Source organism: Staurois parvus, unplaced genomic scaffold (assembly GCF_062004578.1).
Source record: "Staurois parvus isolate SC_StPar_1 unplaced genomic scaffold, SC_StPar_1.0 ptg000414l, whole genome shotgun sequence".
Classification (NCBI taxonomy): domain Eukaryota; kingdom Metazoa; phylum Chordata; class Amphibia; order Anura; family Ranidae; genus Staurois; species Staurois parvus.
Genome location: NW_028318210.1, coordinates 7,123,347 through 7,144,318, shown reverse-complemented (window position 1 = coordinate 7,144,318; position 20,972 = coordinate 7,123,347). Strand labels below are relative to the sequence as shown.

Sequence of the window (20,972 nt, the reverse complement as noted above, 5' to 3'; positions counted from 1 at the left end):
TAACATGGCACTGTCATTTAACACCTGCAGCTTTCCTTAAAGAAAATCTTGTCACAAAGGTCCTTGTTCAGGCACTTACAAGGTAAAAACAATGGTAATGTCTCTTTACTGTCCTCCTGCATTGTCACTCTGTCACATGGGGTTCCAATGGAGACTACAAGTGGCCATTTCAACACACATTATGCAGGTTTGGTCCATTGTTGTAACCATCAGGAAACCAGCCTGAGAAATGCCATTCAGCCAGCACTGGATTGCATGTATAAATGAAATGACCGCAAAGAGGCTGCCAGATAGCAGCAGCATTGAGATGCAACAAAGGATGAAAAAAGGTAAAAACAGCATTGTATTAAAAAAATGGCAGTTGCTCATGATACACAATGCTTTAACAAATTGAAAGTTCTTCAGTAAGTGATTGCATCTACTTTCCTGGAAACAGTTTAGGGCTAGTTATAGGAGCACAGACTCCATGCTGACTGGTACCTTGGATTCATCCTTCTTGGCGTAGTAGAAGCTCATTGTCTGGTCACGTAGTGTAATGTAGTAAGAATTCCAGGAGGTGACTGGGTTTGTCTACAAAAAATAAAAGCGTGTTCCAATTAATTTTATTAAATAATGCCACACAATTTAAAACCCAACCCCGACTTACTTTTAGTCAAATTAGTGTTAATTAGTGAGAACCAGTACAAAGCATCCCGAGTAAAATATAATGCAATTGTACAAACCATAGAGGTACAGTCAACTGTATTCCAGTTACAGAAATAGTAATATAGTACCTACGCAATTACAATTAATATTGTACGCAAGTAAACTGTAAACTTTTCGTATTAGGGTGGGGTATAGCCTTAGAATGAATAGCGATATAGATGGGAGGGAAAAATCTAGAACGTTTGGCCATATAGGGGTTAATTTACTAAAACTGGAGAGTGAAAAATCTGGTGCAGCATAGAAACCAATCAACTTCCAGGTTTTATTGTCAAAGCTTAATTGAACAAGCTGAAGTTAGAAGATGATTTGCTCTCTCCAGTTTTAGTAAATCAACCTCAGAGTACCAGTGTTGCACATCCCATTCCAAAACCATGAGCATGCATATGGAGTATCCTCAACCCCCACCTTTGTATCTGTAACAGCCTCCACTCTCCTGCGAAGATGTTTCACAGGATTTCGAAGTGTGTCTGTGGGAATTTGTGCTTATTCAGCCAAAAGGGCATTTGCACTGTTATGTGCTGAAATTGGACAAGAAGACCAGGCTCACCATTGGTCTTCCAGTTCAGGCTAAAGGATTTCAGTAAGGTTGAAAATCCCACATCTCTCCAGAAAAGAAAAAAGACAAAAACCCACAAGAGAATACCTTATGGTGTGGAAATTATATATATATATATATATGATGAACAAAAGACAAATTTAATAGTGTAGTTACATCTGTAGGCTGCTGAACAAGTGTAAAATAGTCTGATCAACTGATTAAAAAGCTGGCAGAATATGACTGTCTTTACACAGAGATGGTTAGGATGATCCAAGTGGTCTCACCTTAAATGGTCTGTGGATCTCCAGCAAGTAAAATGAAAGGTCTTTTACCCCCAAAAACTGGGAAGTGGTGGTAGCAGAGGTGCCTGACAGTATAGGATGTGATTGGCAATTGTATCTTCATACAGTAGATGTTTATTGATCATAGATAATACCTAAACCATGTTATGTATTACCTATGATCAGTAAACACCTGCTTTATGAATATATCATTTCCAATCACATCCTGATGGGTGCTTCTTCCACAACCACTTTGGAATGTTTTTTTTTTTTTTAGGGGGTGGAGGGATACAAGACCTTTCATTTTACAATAAGGTTGAGGTCAGGGCTCTGTGTAGGCTACTTTTGGAGTGTCCAAAGAATTCTGGCCAGGTATAGTTTAAAAACCATTGGCACTGTTTTGAGAAGCTGTTGAAAAGACAGGTGTGTGAAGCCAGGGCAAACTGTCCCAACTATTTCTCAGTAAATACTAGAGCCAGTAATGCCCAGCCCTTCCTCGCCCAATCATGTACTCTGCCCTGGTAACATGTAAGAAGGGGATGAATGAAAAATAGCCACTGAACTCAAATGTTAGAATAATTGTTATGGGTTCCTGTGTGGTTTACCTGCTCTATGGTATTCCCAGAATACAGGTACTAAGAAAGGGGCAGAGGACACTTACACTGCCTCCACCTACGTAATAAACAGAACACACACAACCATGTCACTAAAGCTCATAACTGTACCTTTCCACCTGGCAGAAATTTCTGTTTAGCCTCCAAGAATCCATTCACAGTCCTCTCAAAAGTGGGAGTCTGGAAAAAATAAAAACACTCACTAATTCAGAATGACATGGAGGTAACAAGATCAACCCTGGAAAAGGCAGCTCTGCAGAACAGGTAAGTGTACATGTCATAAGAGAATTATGGAAGCTGCCATTGTTGACCTCTACTTTTCACAATGCTGGTTTCCTGGTTATCAGCCTGCTGCATTGGCTCTGACTTAAAACAAGTATAGAGAGAATGGATTTTGACACTGACACTAAGACCATGCTTTTGCTGGGTATCTGACTCAAAAAAGTATTGAAGCCAGACACCACCAGTTAACTAGAACTATTAGAAGTAGGTCAACAATGGCAGTTCCCATATCACAAATGCACTTTAATATACATTTATCTTGAAAAAAAAATACAGAAAACAGATATAAAATAAAAAGGCAATCTACTCTGGCTTATCATGTATCTGGTTTGTCATATACTTTTATCACAGTTCATAGAGGTGCATGACAATTAAGATACTGTACTTACCAAAGGGGATTGTGGTGACCAATCTGGTGTTTTTGAAGGTACATTTGGGAAGTCCAGTTTAAGCTCTGTTGGAGGCTGAGCCTTCACTTCCTGAAAAATGAAAAAGTCATACTGACTACAAAAATGGTGCTGAGGCAGGGACTGATGATCTGCAACACAGGATGATTCCACTCTATTACACCAATATAGTATGCTGTGAAACATTTTAACAAAAATAACTTTACTGCACTATGAGGAGCACCTCTTTCTTGTTTACTTATATATGGTACCTGCCGTACTGATTTCAATGATGTGAAGCTCCCAGTGACCAGGATACATCAAGGATTATTGCTGTTTTGACCTATGTGATGTGGGTCCATTGGTGAGGTGAGCGTGCATTCCTGGTGATGGTGGATATCACACAAGCACAGGAAAGGAGAAGAGTCACAGGTTTTTTTTTTGCTATTCACCTATATGGACTGTAACGTTGCTCTTTATTCATATTAAATTCATTTTACTATATTTACTTCATCCACGGTATGTTATTGGTCCAGTACGTTATATACCCTGTGATAAGGGGGTGTTTTTTCTCTGTGTGATCCTGTGTTTTTATGTGCGGTTGCTTAGCTCAGTTAAACGGCTGTGCATACAAATTAATGCAATGTCACTTTGTGATGTTCCAATAAAGTTTAGAGAAAAAAAGGGAAACAGTGCCTTGAAATGTTAAAACGCAAGGCATCACCAACCTCTAACGGATACAAAGAAAACAAACAGAGGGCGCATCGGCCTAGCGCATTATCGTAAAAAAAATTTATTGAAAGGATCAGAAAGTAGGTATCGTAGTCACAATTGACATAAAGGTCAAAGGCACGTCACACTGAACAGTGGTGTCCAATCCTCATTGCATATAAATCCACATTTGGAACCCTGGACTTCCAACAGACTAACGTGTTTCGAGGGCTTAGCCTCTTCCTTGGTTGACTCTGAGGAAGAGGATAAGCTCTCGAAACGCGTTAGCCTCTTGGAAGTCCAGGGTTCCAATTGTGGATTTATTTGCAGTGAGGATTGGACACCACTGTTCAGTGTGACGTGTCTTTGACCTTTATGACAATTGTGAGTACGATACCTACTTTTTAATTCTTTCAATAAATATTTTTTACGATAATGCACTAGACCGGTGCTCCCTCTGTTTGTTTTCTTTCTATCCAGTGCTATTGGACTACCCCGGTCCATTGAGAGCAGCAAGGAGTGCATTTTCCAGGACACCTGAGATGTAACCATAGCCCTAGCCGAGTCCATCCCCAAGCATAGGAGTATAAAGTTTGCTGTGTTTTCAACCTCTGATGGAGACTGCGATCGCTATGCACAGAGAAAAATGCAACATTTTCTATACATGTAGTGTGAACCTACCCTCAGATAATTAAAAAAATACATCATAAATTTGAATTACCGAAATGGAGACAGGAGTGATTTTAGGAGCTGGTGTAGGCAGAACTGGGGTATTTGAAAGTACATCTCCGAGTTCAAACAAAGGTGCGACCTTCTGTGAACAAAAAACACATATGAACTTACACAGTAAGATGATGTAACAAAACTGAAATGTAAGCCAAAGCAATGCGATTTACATTTAATGAACAGTAAAAGATGGATACTGACTGGCTGTTATGTGTGCTCACTTGGCCTAACTGAATATTAGTGCCCATATGCACATTAGGCAAAAGTAAGTCACAATGACGTTTTTCTGCATCATACCATACCTCCCAACTGTCCCTGATTTGGAGGGACTGTCCCTCTTTTAGAACAATGTCCTTCTGTTCTTCTTTCCTCCTCATTGATCCTTCATTTTTGTCTGATGTACAGACCTCTATTTAAAGCATAACTAAAGGCAGGACTTTTTTTTTTTCGCTTTGGATAGAAGGGAGATAGATTAGAACCCCTGTCAGTTTTTATTGCTGTTTGTGTCCCTGTTAAGGAGATTTACCCACTCTATTTGTTCTGTTTACCATTATCATTGAGAGTAACAGTAAAAGAAAATCCCAAATTTTGGGTTGTTCCCAGAAAAGTAATAGAGGGGAAATCTTCCAATGGAGGCACTAGTTCCCCATGAGATTTCCCTAATTGGCAGGGATTTCCTCTCACTTCCTGTTTGGCTATGAGACAGGATGTGAATGTAAATCTGCCCAATGGGACAAAGATAGCAAAAATAAACCTTACAGGGGTTGTAACCCTCCCTTACTCTATCCAAAATGAAAAAACAAACAAGGTTTGCCTAGAGTTCTACTTTAACTATAAATGTGTTTTACAGTGCTAAACCTTTCATCTAAATTGTTGCATTTGTACGTAATATTGTTGCAGTATGAAGAAATATTAGCAATGAAAAAAAAGTACTTGTGGGTTTAATAATTTGTAATTCTCCCTGTAATAGGATGTGGCATGCGGAGTGTCTTTTGCCTACAGACTCTTTCCTAATAGGTGTTTCTGTTTCCCATCTCAGAAAGTTGGGAGGTATGTCATAGAGACATAGAATTGTGCATTGATTTACAGTCCAACTGGAGTCACAGAAATACAGAACAATATTGCATTAACAACTTTAATTTTCATAGTCCACTTTTTTGTTACTGTGGTGGCGCCAGAACTGCAGGGCAAACAAGACATTTGCTTGGGCGTCCCTCTTGCTGTGGCAAGAGGGATGGGGAACTGGTGAAGAGGCTGTGTGGATGGATGGCTGGCTGCAGGTTAGTTCTTGTGATCAGGCGACAGTGGAGATGGGCGGCGGTGACGGAGGATGTTGGTGATGGGGGGGCAGAGGGGCGATGGCGGGTGATCGGTTGTCGGCAGCCAGGGGGAGGTGTCAGCAGGCTGTACTTCCACTGGATGTGTTACTGCAGTCCGCAGTACTCTGGGCAATGCTCAGAGCTGACTCCACAACCCATGGCGGGTGATTGGTTGTTGGAGGCAAGGCGGGTGGTGGTGGGCGGCAGAGGGTGCTGAGAATGGGGGGGAAGGGGTGTACATGGGTTCTGGTGGGGGGTGCCCTATTCGTGTGTTGCCTAGGGAAGCTCAAGAAGTGAATACACCACTGGGTAGCGCAATATGTGTAAACATGACTGTGCAGCCCAATGGGCACCAGGGCTTGCCTCTGTTGCCCAGTGAATTACATAATCTAACAAACATGGTCTGACATGCCCCAACTCACCCCCAAAACCACAAGACTATGTGAACAAACTTGTGATTGGGGATGTGGCTGTTGTAAACATAGAGCACGGGAGTGGAAAAGCAAATAGCAGTGTACAGCATATAACAGCTCATGGGGGTATCGTAGTTAAAAAGGAAACACAGACCTTTGATTGTATACGTTACGTATATGGGATGAGAAAACAGTTTTTCCTATACTTTTAAACCCTGATGCGTTTGTAACTATTATTTTTGTACCATATAGCTCACTCTACTGATTTGTAATTTTGGTTAAAATGTTAAAATTACTTTCCAGTAAATATATTTTGCAAGAAAAAAGGAAACATAGGTATGAGACTTTGACTGGGTTTTCAGTTAAATCTGTCATGGGAAAAACATGAAGACTGTCCCTGCTGTCCTATGACTCGGAAAATGCAATTTGCCTAGTTGTCTTGCTGATCCTCTGGCTTCAACACTTTGAGTCACTGGCCTGAAACAAACCAACAGATAAGGACCTGGAAACAAGGGTGAGCAGTCTGACTGTAGTCTAAACGATGAGGAATATAAACTGAATTTATTGTAATCCATAGATTACAAAGTGCACAAATTCGTATTCGTATATTAGACTTTTATATATATTGAATTCCTGCACTAGATTCCTAGGTGCCCAGAATAAGACAGTGCCTTAAATACTCAACCTGAAAATAAAAGAATTAGGGGATTCCTAGGATGGGTCTGAAGATCGGGAGGAGTAAGAGAACAGGAGTTTCATGAAATAAGAGTAAAAATTACAACAACAACATGAAAGGTAAAAATATCAAAGGGAGCGGGACTAAGAACACCCAAACTGGTACAATTAAGAAGTATGTGTCACAAGGAAATGTTACCCCAGAAAGAACCCAGGGATTAAGTGAAAAAAGTGAATTGGAAATAAGTTTGGATAATAGTCCGAGACTTTCCCTGGGCCCAGTATATAATAATCAAATGGAAGGTATTGATCCGAGAGAGTTGGAAAGAGATATGCAAATACCTAACAAAAAAGAAATGGCAGAGATGTTTAAAGGTTTGGAAAATTCAATAAAGTAAGAGATGGGGATGATCCGGGAAGATCTGGGACAATTGTTAACTAGGGTGGAGAAAATGGAGGAGAAGGTACAAGCCCAAGTTCAGACCATCCCAAAATTAGAGAAATGGATAATTGAAGATAGAAAAGAACATAAGAGATTGCTTTATAGGATGGAAGAACAAGAAAATAGAGAAAGGAGAAATAATATCAGAGTAAGAGGAGTTCCGGAGCTGACACAGGGGGAAGATCTAAAAGAGCTATCTGGTAAAATCTTGAACTTCATAATAGACAAAACGGATGAGGAGATGTTTAAACTGGATGAAGTATACAGGATTGGGAAGTATCAACAAGGAAAAGGGGCAGAAAAACCAAGAAATATAATTGTTAAATTTCATAACTATGGAGATAGAGAAGAGATATGGAAAAAGATTAAAGGAAGAACAAATATCACATATGGAGGGAAAAACATCCAAATTTTTGCAGATTTGACAGCAGAGACTTTGAGAAGGAAGAGATCACTGAAACCCCTATTAGAAGAGATGAAAAAACAAAGTGTGAAATACAGATGGGGCCGTGACTTAAGTTTAATTGGGTGGAGGGATGGAACTACAGCTACCTTAAGATTCCCGGAGGATATGGAAAAATTTTGTGACAAATTTGGACTGCAGAGACAAGTGATACCTGGTTGGGAACTGGAGGAGGGAGAGTTGGACACTTGTGGGTCAGGAAAGTGGCAGCTGGTTAAAAGAGGAAATAGAGAATCAATAGATAAGGGGACATTGGGGAGGAGGGGGGGGGAGGTAAGCGGTCATGGGCAGAGTCGAACCCCTATAGAGGGATCAAAAGTGGAATATGATCTAAAGGCATGGGAGGCCTGGGGGGGGGTGGGGAGGCGGGAGGGAGGGAGGGAGGGGAGGAGCTGGCAGGGGGGGAGGGTTAGGGAGGGTGGGGGTTGGGGGGAGGTGAGGGTGGGAGGGAAATGGATAATAAGGGTAATACTCTGCAGGATAGAGAGAGGTATTAAAAGCAAGGGTAAAGAGAAGGAGGATAATTATGTGATCTCTAGTTAGAAGGGAAAAAAGAAAGATTTAAAAAGGATGGAAGATTTACAAGTCATCACTTATAATGTAAAGGGGTTAAATTGCCCTGGGAAGAGATTTAGGTTATTTAAGGAATTACATCATCAAGCAGTTTCGGTGGTTTTTTTGCAGGAGACACATCTTGAGATAGAATCAAGGGTGAAGCTGAAGTCTAGAGATTACCCAACATGGTATTATGCAGATTCCCCGATTAAGAGAGCTAAAGGGGTGGCAATAGGGTTCAGAAAAAATATAAGATTTGAACTGAAGGATAGAAAAGTGGACCCAGAGGGGAGATATTTGTTTTTGAAGGGTAAAATACAAGGGGTGGAGTGCACAGTAGCTAATATATACTGTCCAAATAAAAAACCAGAGGAGTACTTGAAGGGTGTGTTAATAAAGTTGATGGATTTTAAAGAGGGTTGTATAATAGTGGCGGGAGATTTTAATTTTTGTATGGATCCACAAATTGATACAAATTCTAATGTGCAGCGAGAGGGGACTAGATCTTTGAGACAATTAAAGGTGGTGATCCATGAATGCCAATTGGTAGATGCATGGAGAATCTTGCATATGAAAGATAGAGACTACACATTCTTCTCAAATGCACATCAGATGTATTCAAGGTTGGACTATGTATTGATAGAACATCACTTTATAGACTCAATGGTTAAAGCAGATATAGGAGTAAGGACGCTTTCGGATCATGCCCCTGTTGTATTGAGGATGGGATGGGGAAAGAGGAGAACAGAAGGGGTAGGTTGGAGGCTGAATGAAGCACTTCTCATGGACAAGGATATTGCACACAGGATTGGGAAGGAAATTGAGAGATTCTTTAAAGAGAATGAGACAGAGGATGTGTCTAAGGCAACAGTATGGGAGGCTCAACAGCCATATATAAGAGGAATTCTGATTGCAATTGGGGCAAGAAAGAAAAGAGAAAGAAGAGAAAAAATTAGTAGGTTCTTAAAGGATATATCGGAGCTAGAACAGCTACACAAAAATAGAATGCTAAAAGAAATTAAACAGAAGATAACAAAAAAGAAAGAGGAACTGGAAACTCTGATGGAAGAGGAGAGAAGGAGAGTGTATAACAAAGTGTTAAGTGAAAATTATAAATGGGGAGATAGGCCAAGAAAATATCTAATGAGAACCTTAAGGAAAAAAAAAAATAGGAATTATATAGATAAAATAAAAAGCCCCAAGGGAGAATTGGTCCACTCAAATAAAGAGATCGCAAAGATGTTCGTGGATTATTACAGGAAGTTGTATAATATCACCCCATACGATGAAGTAAATAATATGGAAAAGGAAAAAAGGGAAAAAAGGAAGATTTATCTAAAAAAGGCGGGATTACCGAAAATAAAAGAGGACCAACTAAATTCCCTTGAAGCAGAGATCACACAAGAAGAGATAAAGGTAGTAGTAAAAAGTATGGAGATGGGGAAGAGTCCAGGACCAGATGGTTATACAGCAGGGTACTATAAAAAATTTAGTGAAATATTAAACCCCAAATTGGTAAAATATATGAATGCCCTGGGAGGAGAGATGGACATGAGGGGAGAATCTTTGCAGGCTCATGTGGTACTGTTACATAAAGAAGGGAAAGACGTCTCGCAATGTTCGAGTTATAGATCCATTTCATTGTTGAATTTAGACACCAAGATATATGCAAAGGTCCTAGCGAATAGGTTGAAGGAGTTTATGCCTAAATGGATTCATGGAGATCAGGTGGGCTTTGTCCCAGGAAGAGAGGGCAGGGACAATGGGCTGAGATCCCTGATGCTGATACAGAGAAGTAAAAAAGGGGAGGTACCGGTGGTGGCCCTTTCAATTGATGCAGAAAAGGCCTTTGATAGGGTAGACTGGGCCTTCATGATGGACACCTTAGAAGACCTGGGAATTGGAGGTAGAATGAGGGAATGGATTGGAAAACTGTACAGTAAACCCTCTGCAGTGGTAATAGTAAATGGGGAAAAAACAGAGCCCATTGGGATGTCAAATGGAACAAGGCAGGGCTGCCCTTTGTCCCCCTTATTATATGATTTGTCATTAGAGCCTCTTTTATCAACAATAAGGAAAAATGGAGATATAAGGGGAATTCAGATAGGAAGTGTAGAACATAAAGTGGCAGCTTTTGCCGATTATCTGCTGTTTTATGTGGGGAATCCCAGGACAACACTCCCAAACCTAATGAAACTGCTGAAGGAATATGGAGAATTATCAAATTTAAAAATCAATCCAACAAAAACTGAGATCTTAAACATAAACATCCCAAAGAGTGAACAAGAAAAAATACAAAAAGAATTTCCCTTTATTTGGAAAGAAAGAGATTTAAAATATTTGGGAGTAAGGCTTAGCGCGTCGTATAAAAACTTGTATAAGCTAAACTATATTTCATTATTAAATGAAGTAAAAGGGGAATTAAAAGCATTAGAGAGAGGAATCCCATCGTGGTTAGGACGTATAAACTTGGTAAAAATGATAATTGTACCAAAAATCTTATACAGATTCCAAATGATACCAATTAAACTCCCGGAAGCTTTTTTTAAAGTAATAAAAAGAATGATAACGGGATATATCTGGAAGAAGAAAAAACCGAGGGTGTCCCACGAAATATTAAGTAGAGATAAAGAGAAGGGTGGTCTGGGAGTTCCAGATATAAAGAGATACTATAAAGCAGTAATATTAGGGAGAATCTTTGATTGGACGTTCAATTTAGAGGGGAAGAGTTGGGTAAAAATTGAGAATACACTTAGTGGAACTAAATTGAATAGAATAATATGGTTACCGACACAATATAGAGGATTGAAGGAGGATTTAAGTTTGTACACTGTAAATGTATTAAGGGAATGGGATAAAATACACAAATATATGAAATGGAAATTTAATTCTATACTTATGCCACTAAGAAACACAGAATTTTTTCCACCAGGTAGAGAAGAGATAACAGGTAGATGGTTTATAAAGGAGGATGTCCAACTCAGAGATATAATGGGGGATGGGAAATTGAAGACCTTTAAAGAGCTGGAAAAGGAAAAGGGAAACATCTTCACCAGGCTAGATGAGTGGCGGTATTATCAATTAAAACGTTTTTGGGGAAATCTCAAAAAACCCCTGAGAACGAAAAAGGATTGGAATTTGTTTGAAAGGTTGTTGGATACACGGGGTGATGGGAAACATGGAATAGCTAAAGTATATGGAATTCTCACAGATTTAGACACAAACACTAAACCATTGCACATTGTGAATTGGGAAAGAGACATGGGGGTGGTAATAGATGAAGGAAAACAGAAGAAAATAAATAGATTAGTTCACGGAAATGTAAGTTTGAGGGATGTGGAATTAAATTATAAATGTTTGACAAGATGGCACATTGTTCCGAGTGTAGAGGGTAAGATAAGTGCGGAGAAATCACAGTGGTGTTGGCGAGAGTGTGGGGAAGTGGGGACAGTTTATCATATTTGGTGGGAATGTCCAAATATTCAAATATTCTGGAAAAAAATAATATATTTAATAGAGAATATCATTGAAATGAACATCGGGTTAGACCCTGGGATGTGCCTGTTACATAGTTCAGAAATATCAGTTAGTAAATATAAGAAATTAGGTTTAGGGTACTATTTGAACGCAGCAAAAAGCCTGATCCCCAAATATTGGAAGAAAAAAGAAATACCGAAAGAGGAGGAATGGATAGAGAGAGTAAACTGGACTAGGGAGATGGAGAAGACACATTACATACAGGAAGATAAGCTGGAGATATATCTCGCAAAATGGGAAAAATGGGAAAATTTTGTAACAAGTATGAGAAAGTGAAAAGTAGAACGGCATAGAGAATAATCGGGTAGGAGATGCTTGCTTTGGATACAAGACAAGGAAATGCAGAGGGGGGGGGGGGGGAGGGAGCAAGGTTTTAAGAGGGGGGTTATTGAAATTATAAGAAATAATCGTATATTTATGAGGATAGAGATGAAAATGCCTTTTTGTTATCTTTTTTCTATTGTTATTTCTGTGAAAATTAATAATAAATATTTAAATATAAAAAAAAAAAAAACAAAGTACACAAATATCACAGCTCCAAACCAGGGTGATAGTTATTGCATTTCACACAAAATGCGCTTAATCATAACAATAATCAGTTATGATTAAGCGCATTCTGCGTGAAACGTGTTAACTGTCATCCCGGTTTGGAGCTGTGATGTTTGTACACTTTGTAAACTGAGGATTACAATTAGAGATGAGCGAATCGAAGTAGGCGAAGTGGAATTCGCTTCGAATATTAGAAAAATTTCGCGCCGAGTCCGAAAATAAGCTGACTTCGGATGCGCGAATCGAAATTTTTCCTAAAATGGCGGTGACATGTGCGGCGACGGAGCGGGGATGTCTGGGAAGGCGTGCAGACAAAGCGCGCTGACCCATAATGCATTCATTCATGACATGTGATCGCATTAGCCAATCAGCAGCCAGCCAGCCAGCACTGTGTAATGGTCGAGCTATAAATGGCGGCCATTTTAGAATTCTCCATTTGCCTCCAGTCATTCAACAGAGGCAGACCTGGCTGTATTCAGGGAGAGAGTTAGGGACACAGAAACGTTACTTAGGGACATAGAAACGTTAGTTAGGGACACAGAAACGTTACTTAGGGCCACAGAAACGTTACTTAGGGCCACAGAAACTTTACTTAGGGACACAGAAACGTTACTTAGGGACACAGAATCGTTACTTAGGGCCACAGAATTGTTACTTAGGGACAGACACAGAATTGTTACTGAGGGACACAGAATTGTTACTGAGGGCCACAGAACTGTTACTTAGGGCCACAGAAACGTTACTTAGGGACACAGAATTGTTACTTAGGGACAGACACAGAATTGTTACTGAGGGACACAGAATTGTTACTGAGGGCCACAGAACTGTTACTTAGGGCCACAGAAACGTTACTTAGGGACACAGAATTGTTACTTAGGGACAGACACAGATTTGTTACTGAGGGACACAGAATTGTTACTGAGGGCCACAGAACTGTTACTTAGGGCCACAGAAACGTTACTTAGGGCCACAGAATTGTTACTTAGGGACAGACACAGAATTGTTACTGAGGGACACAGAATTGTTACTGAGGGCCACAGAACTGTTACTTAGGGACACAGAATTGTTACTTAGGGACAGACACAGAATTGTTACTGAGGGACACAGAATTGTTACTGAGGGCCACAGAACTGTTACTTAGGGCCACAGAAACGTTACTTAGGGCCACAGAATTGTTACTTAGGGACAGACACAGAATTGTTACTGAGGGACACAGATTTGTTACTGAGGGCCACAGAACTGTTACTTAGGGCCACAGAAACGTTACTTAGGGACACAGAATTGTTACTCAGGGACAGACACAGAATTGTTACTTAGGGACAGACACAGAATTGTTACTGAGGGACACAGAATTGTTACTGAGGGCCACAGAACTATTACTTAGGGCCACAGAAACGTTACTTAGGGCCACAGAATTGTTACTTAGGGACAGACACAGAATTGTTACTGAGGGCCACAGAACTGTTACTTAGGGCCACAGAAACGTTACTTAGGGACACAGAATTGTTACTTAGGGACAGACACAGAATTGTTACTGAGGGACACAGAATTGTTACTGAGGGCCACAGAACTGTTACTTAGGGCCACAGAAACATTACTTAGGGACACAGAATTGTTACTCAGGGACAGACACAGAATTGTTACTTAGGGACAGACACAGAAACGTTACTTAGGGCCACAGAAACGTTACTTAGGGCCACAGAATTGTTACTTAGGGACAGACACAGAATTGTTACTGAGGGACACAGAATTGTTACTGAGGGCCACAGAACTGTTACTTAGGGCCACAGAAACGTTACTTAGGGCCACAGAATTGTTACTTAGGGACAGACACAGAATTGTTACTGAGGGACACAGAACCGTTACTTAGGGCCACAGAAACGTTACTTAGGGACACAGAATTGTTACTCAGGGACAGACACAGAATTGTTACTGAGGGACACAGAATTGTTACTGAGGGCCACAGAACCGTTACTTAGGGCCACAGAAACGTTACTTAGGGCCACAGAATTGTTACTTAGGGACAGACACAGAATTGTTACTGAGGGACACAGAATTGTTACTGAGGGCCACAGAACTGTTACTTAGGGCCACAGAAACGTTACTTAGGGCCACAGAATTGTTACTTAGGGACAGACACAGAATTGTTACTGAGGGACACAGAATTGTTACTGAGGGTCACAGAACTGTTACTTAGGGCCACAGAAACGTTACTTAGGGACACAGAATTGTTACTTAGGGACAGACACAGAATTGTTACTGAGGGACACAGATTTGTTACTGAGGGCCACAGAACCGTTACTTAGGGCCACAGAAACGTTACTTAGGGACACAGAATTGTTATTCAGGGACAGACACAGAATTGTTACTTAGGGACACAGAATTGTTACTCAGGGACAGACACAGAATTGTTACTGAGGGATACAGAATTGTTACTGAGGGACACAGAAACGTTACTTAGGGCCACAGAAACGTTACTTAGGGACACAGAATTGTTACTCAGGGACAGACACAGAATTGTTACTGAGGGACACAGAATTGTTACTGAAGGACACAGAATTGTTACTGAGGGACACAGAATTGTTACTCAGGGACACAGAATTGTTACTGAGGGACACAGAATTGTTACTGAGGGACACAGAATTGTTACTCAGGGACAGACACAGAATTGTTACTCAGGGACAGACACAGAATTGTTACTGAGGGACACAGAATTGTTACTGAGGGACACAGAATTGTTACTGAGGGACACAGAATTGTTACTCAGGGACACAGAATTGTTACTCAGGGACACAGAATTGTTACTCAGGGACAGACACAGAATTGTTACTGAGGGACAGACACAGAATTGTTACTGAGGGACACAGAATTGTTACTGAGGGACACAGAATTGTTACTCAGGGACACATAATTGTTACTCAGGGACACAGAATTGTTACTCAGGGACACAGAATTGTTACTGAGGGACACAGAATTGTTACTCAGGGACACAGAATTGTTACTGAGGGACACAGAATTGTTACTGAGGGACACAGAATTGTTACTCAGCGACAGACACAGAATTGTTACTCAGGGACAGACACAGAATTGTTACTGAGGGACACAGAATTGTTACTGAGGGACACAGAATTGTTACTCAGGGACACATAATTGTTACTCAGGGACACAGAATTGTTACTCAGGGACACAGAATTGTTACTGAGGGACACAGAATTGTTACTGAGGGACACAGAATTGTTACTCAGGGACAGACACAGAATTGTTACTGAGGGACACAGAATTGTTACTGAGGGACACAGAATTGTTACTCAGCGACAGACACAGAATTGTTACTCAGGGACAGACACAGAATTGTTACTGAGGGACACAGAATTGTTACTGAGGGACACAGAATTTTTACTGAGGGACACAGAATTGTTACTGAGGGACACAGAATTGTTACTCAGGGACACAGAATTGTTACTCAGGGACAGACACAGAATTGTTACTCAGGGACAGACACAGAATTGTTACTGAGGGACACAGAATTGTTACTGAGGGACACAGAATTGTTACTGAGGGACACAGAATTGTTACTCAGGGACAGAGACAGAATTGTTACTCAGGGACACAGAATCGTTTAATTAAAGAGTATGTCAGACAACATGCATAGGAGTGGCAGAGGAGGCAATGTTTTAGGAGCGAGCAGACGTGGCAGCAGAGGAAGGGGTCGAGGCAGCACTAGTCGCAGCCAGAGGCCAGTGCTCCCGGTGTCATCCAGCGGTCGTGTCTCCACCGACAACCCTGCCGTCATCGATTGGTTGGCTCGGTCGTCTTCCTCTTCCCAGGTCACCTCTGACACCTACAGCCAACGGTCGGTGGGTACGTCAGACACAACCGTTAGTTGGCATGGCCCGGGAGCAAGCCCACTGAAATCACGTGTCCTCGACCTGCCCCTGTCCTTTGGTGTTCCCTCACCAAGCGAAGTATCGTATGCTGTGGGCTCAGCCCCACTGTACAGTGAGGAAGAGCTAACAGAGGGCGGTCAGGAACGGGGGGAGACATCCGCCTCTTCAGCAGCCAGGCGAAGAAGTAGTGGCGAGGAGAGTGGCTCGGTAGCCGATCTAGAGACAGGTCTGTCTCCTGACCCACACGCAGCCGAGGGGGCTAGTAGTGAGGCGGAGACCCTAATTGATGATGATGAGGCTGATCGCACTTGGCAGCCTCGTCGTCATCAGGCTATTGCTTCCGCATCATCAGGAGAAGAGGGTGGCAGCTTGGCAGCGAGCAAAACAGTCAGTGGGTTGCCCAGGAGGCAGCAGGGTCGCAGCAGTGTCAGTGGAGGCAAACGGCCACGGAGTACAGCACCAGCTCCACTGCAGCCTACCACCACGGCCAGTAGTGGTGCCGGTGTGCACGGAGGAAGCAGCAGTCAGCCAGTGAGGAGTATCGGGGGCAAAGTTTCCTACTCGGCGGTGTGGCAATTTTTGGTCAAGCCGCCCGAGGAAGTAAACGTAGCCGTATGTCGACTATGTGGCAAGAAAGTCAAGCGTGGCCAGAGGGCCCATGTTGGGACTACAGCGTTGCGGCAGCATATGCAGCGTCACCATTTGGTGGCCTGGGAAAACCGTGATAAAGATACGGCGGTTCTGCCTGCCCCAGCCCAGGGTTCCATTTTGTCATAGGGTGCTGGCGGATTACGGGCCTCCCATAGCTGCTGCCAGGCCCCTAATCTGCCATGGGCCCCTGTACCGCCTCCTCATGCTGCTGCCAGGTCCACAGTGTCTCATGCCATGTGCCACTTTCAGGTCTCCTCACACACTGCTGGTGTGTTCCATTTTTTGTCATAGGGTGCTGGCAGATTACGGGCCTCCCATAGCTGCTGCCAGGCCCCTAATCTGCCATGGGCCCCTATACCGCCTCCTCATGCTGCTGCCAGGTCCAGAGTCTCTCATGGGTCCCTGTACGGCCTCCCATTGCTGCTGTCTCCATCGCCACACTCTGCCATGTGCCACTTTCAGGTCTCCTCACACTGCTGGTGTGTTCCATTTTTTGTCATAGGGTGCTGGCAGATTACGGGCCTCCCATAGCTGCTGCCAGGCCCCTAATCTGCCATGGGCCCCTATACCGCCTCCTCATGCTGCTGCCAGGTCCAGAGTCTCTCATGGGTCCCTGTACGGCCTCCCATTGCTGCTGTCTCCATCGCCACACTCTGCCATGTGCCACTTTCAGGTCTCCTCACACTGCTGGTGTGTTCCATTTTTTGTCATAGGGTGCTGGCAGATTACGGGCCTCCCATAGCTGCTGCCAGGCCCCTAATCTGCCATGGGCCCCTGTACCGCCTCCTCATGCTGCTGCCAGGTCCACAGTGTCTCATGCCATGTGCCACTTTCAGGTCTCCTCACACTGCTGGTGTGTTCCATTTTTTGTCATAGGGTGCTGGCAGATTACGGGCCTCCCATAGCTGCTGCCAGGCCCCTAATCTGCCATGGGCCCCTATACCGCCTCCTCATGCTGCTGCCAGGTCCAGAGTCTCTCATGGGTCCCTGTACGGCCTCCCATTGCTGCTGTCTCCATCGCCACACTCTGCCATGTGCCACTTTCAGGTCTCCTCACACTGCTGGTGTGTTCCATTTTTTGTCATAGGGTGCTGGCAGATTACGGGCCTCCCATAGCTGCTGCCAGGCCCCTAATCTGCCATGGGCCCCTGTACCGCCTCCTCATGCTGCTGCCAGGTCCACAGTGTCTCATGCCATGTGCCACTTTCAGGTCTCCTCACACTGCTGGTGTGTTCCATTTTTTGTCATAGGGTGCTGGCAGATTACGGGCCTCCTATAGCTGCTGCCAGGCCCCTAATCTGCCATGGGCCCCTATACCGCCTCCTCATGCTGCTGCCAGGTCCACAGTGTCTCATGCCATGTGCCACTTTCAGGTCTCCTCACACTGCTGGTGTGTTCCATTTTTTGTCATAGGGTGCTGGCAGATTACGGGCCTCCCATAGCTGCTGCCAGGCCCCTAATCTGCCATGGGCCCCTATACCGCCTCCTCATGCTGCTGCCAGGTCCACAGTGTCTCATGCCATGTGCCACTTTCAGGTCTCCTCACACTGCTGGTGTGTTCCATTTTTTGTCATAGGGTGCTGGCAGATTACGGGCCTCCCATAGCTGCTGCCAGGCCCCTAATCTGCCATGGGCCCCTATACCGCCTCCTCATGCTGCTGCCAGGTCCAGAGTCTCTCATGGGTCCCTGTACGGCCTCCCATTGCTGCTGTCTCCATCGCCACACTCTGCCATGTGCCACTTTCAGGTCTCCTCACACACTGCTGGTGTGTTCCATTTTTTGTCATAGGGTGCTGGCAGATTACGGGCCTCCCATAGCTGCTGCCAGGCCCCTAATCTGCCATGGGCCCCTATACCGCCTCCTCATGCTGCTGCCAGGTCCAGAGTCTCTCATGGGTCCCTGTACGGCCTCCCATTGCTGCTGTCTCCATCGCCACACTCTGCCATGGGCCACTTTCAGGTCTCCTCACACACTGCTGGTGTGTTCCATTTTTTGTCATAGGGTGCTGGCAGATTACGGGCCTCCCATAGCTGCTGCCAGGCCCCTAATCTGCCATGGGCCCCTATACCGCCTCCTCATGCTGCTGCCAGGTCCAGAGTCTCTCATGGGTCCCTGTACGGCCTCCCATTGCTGCTGTCTCCATCGCCACACTCTGCCATGTGCCACTTTCAGGTCTCCTCACACACTGCTGGTGTGTTCCATTTTTTGTCATAGGGTGCTGGCAGATTACGGGCCTCCCATAGCTGCTGCCAGGCCCCTAATCTGCCATGGGCCCCTATACCGCCTCCTCATGCTGCTGCCAGGTCCACAGTGTCTCATGCCATGTGCCACTTTCAGGTCTCCTCACACTGCTGGTGTGTTCCATTTTTTGTCATAGGGTGCTGGCAGATTACGGGCCTCCCATAGCTGCTGCCAGGCCCCTAATCTGCCATGGGCCCCTATACCGCCTCCTCATGCTGCTGCCAAGTCCAGAGTCTCTCATGGGTCCCTGTACGGCCTCCCATTGCTGCTGTCTCCATCGCCACACTCTGCCATGTGCCACTTTCAGGTCTCCTCACACTGCTGGTGTGTTCCATTTTTTGTCATAGGGTGCTGGCAGATTACGGGCCTCCCATAGCTGCTGCCAGGCCCCTAATCTGCCATGAGCCCCTATACCACCTCCTCATGCTGCTGCCAGGTCCAGAGTCTCTCATGGGTCCCTGTACGGCCTCCCATTGCTGCTGTCTACATCGCCACACTCTGCCATGTGCCACTTTCAGATCTCCTCACACTGCTGGTGTGTTAAATTTTTTGTCATAGGGTGCTGGCAGATTACGGGCCTCCCATTGCTGCTGCCAGGCCCGTAATCTGCCATGGGCCCCCGTACCGACTCCTCATGCTGTGACATTGCAACAAGGTGGAATTCAACCCTACATATGTTAGACCGCCTTTACGAACAGCGAAAGGCCATCACAGATTTCCTGATGTTAAAAGCGGATAAAGGTACTCCCTGTGTAACTTCGATGTCAGCCATTGGCAGCTCATGCGTGACACCTGCGCTTGCTCAGGCCCTTTGAGGAGGCCACGCTATTCGTGAGTCGGCAGGACTATGGGATGAACGACGTAATTCCTCTGTTGCACGTCCTGGAACAAATGCTGTTAACAATGGCTGGTCAGGGTGCGGTAGACGTGGCGCACAGATCTCAACGCCACATGACCCCTGTGGGGGCAGGACAGGAAGAAGAGGAGGAGGTAGAGGAGGACATTGGTGCTCAGGAATTATTGAGTGAAATGGGTGGTTTTTCCACTCAGCGGACAGGAGTGGAGGAGCAGGAGCATCTGGTAGAGGAGGAGGAGGAGGAGACAGAGGACCCAGACGCACCGTGGCAGTATGCTGTGGAGATGGAGGCAGGGAGTCCCTCGCATTCCTTGGCACAAATGGCCCATAGCATGCTCGCTTGCTTGCGTAGCGACAGCCGAATAATAACCATCAGACAGAGGGATGACTTTTGGCTGTCCACCTTGTTGGACCCTCGCTACCGTTCAAAAATGGTGGCCTTTTTCACACCTGCTGAGAGGGAGGCCAAAATAATGTACTATAAAAACCACTTATGTAGTCAGCTGGTCTCTGCCTTTCTGCGCCAACGTCCATCCTCAGACACTGTGGGCCCTGTGCGCTCGCGTTCCGCTGCCATGGCAGCAGGGGAGGGGTGGGGTGGTAGGAGCAGTGGCAGCTCCACCAGCAGCAGCTGCCTCAGTCTGCAGTCGATGATGAGTAGCTTTCTTCACCAGCGCAGTGAGGAAACTCACCAGCTGCAGCAGCAGCAGCATCAGGTGGACCTGGAGCAGGACCTCAAACAACAGGCTTAGGCCTACTTGGACAGCACCCTGCCAACCGAGGTAGACAATCCCCTTGACTACTGGGCAACGAAACTTCACCTTTGGCCCCAACTAGCTGAATTTGCCCTTGAAAGGCTGTCATGCCCGGCCAGTAGCGTGGCATCGGAGCGCGTGTTTAGTGCGGCAGGAGATATTGTAACTCCGCGGAGGACACGACTGTCCACCCAAAGTGTGGAGAGACTCACGTTTGTGAAAATGAATCAGGCGTGGATTAGTCTGGATTTCAAACCACCAGTTCCTGACACAACTGACTAAATCCGCCATGAATCATGCCCCAAACATGTGCCACTTTCAGGTCTCCTCACACTGCTGGTGTGTTCCATTTTTTGTCATAGGGTGCTGGCAGATTACGGGCCTC

General features: G+C 44.5%; 1 protein-coding gene across 1 annotated transcript in view; it reads right to left on the bottom strand.

Annotated features, from left to right (window-relative positions):
• Positions 1 to 20,972, bottom strand: part of SPTBN5 (spectrin beta, non-erythrocytic 5) — a 435,120-nt gene that overhangs the window by 16,189 nt on the left and 397,959 nt on the right. Inside the window, exons 62-65 of the mRNA XM_089686901.1 lie at positions 4,239 to 4,331; positions 2,810 to 2,899; positions 2,250 to 2,318; positions 481 to 570 (exon numbers count right to left, since the gene is read on the bottom strand). Of these exons, the coding sequence (XP_089543027.1) occupies positions 481 to 570; positions 2,250 to 2,318; positions 2,810 to 2,899; positions 4,239 to 4,331 (342 nt within the window). The remainder of the gene's footprint in view (positions 1 to 480; positions 571 to 2,249; positions 2,319 to 2,809; positions 2,900 to 4,238; positions 4,332 to 20,972) is intronic.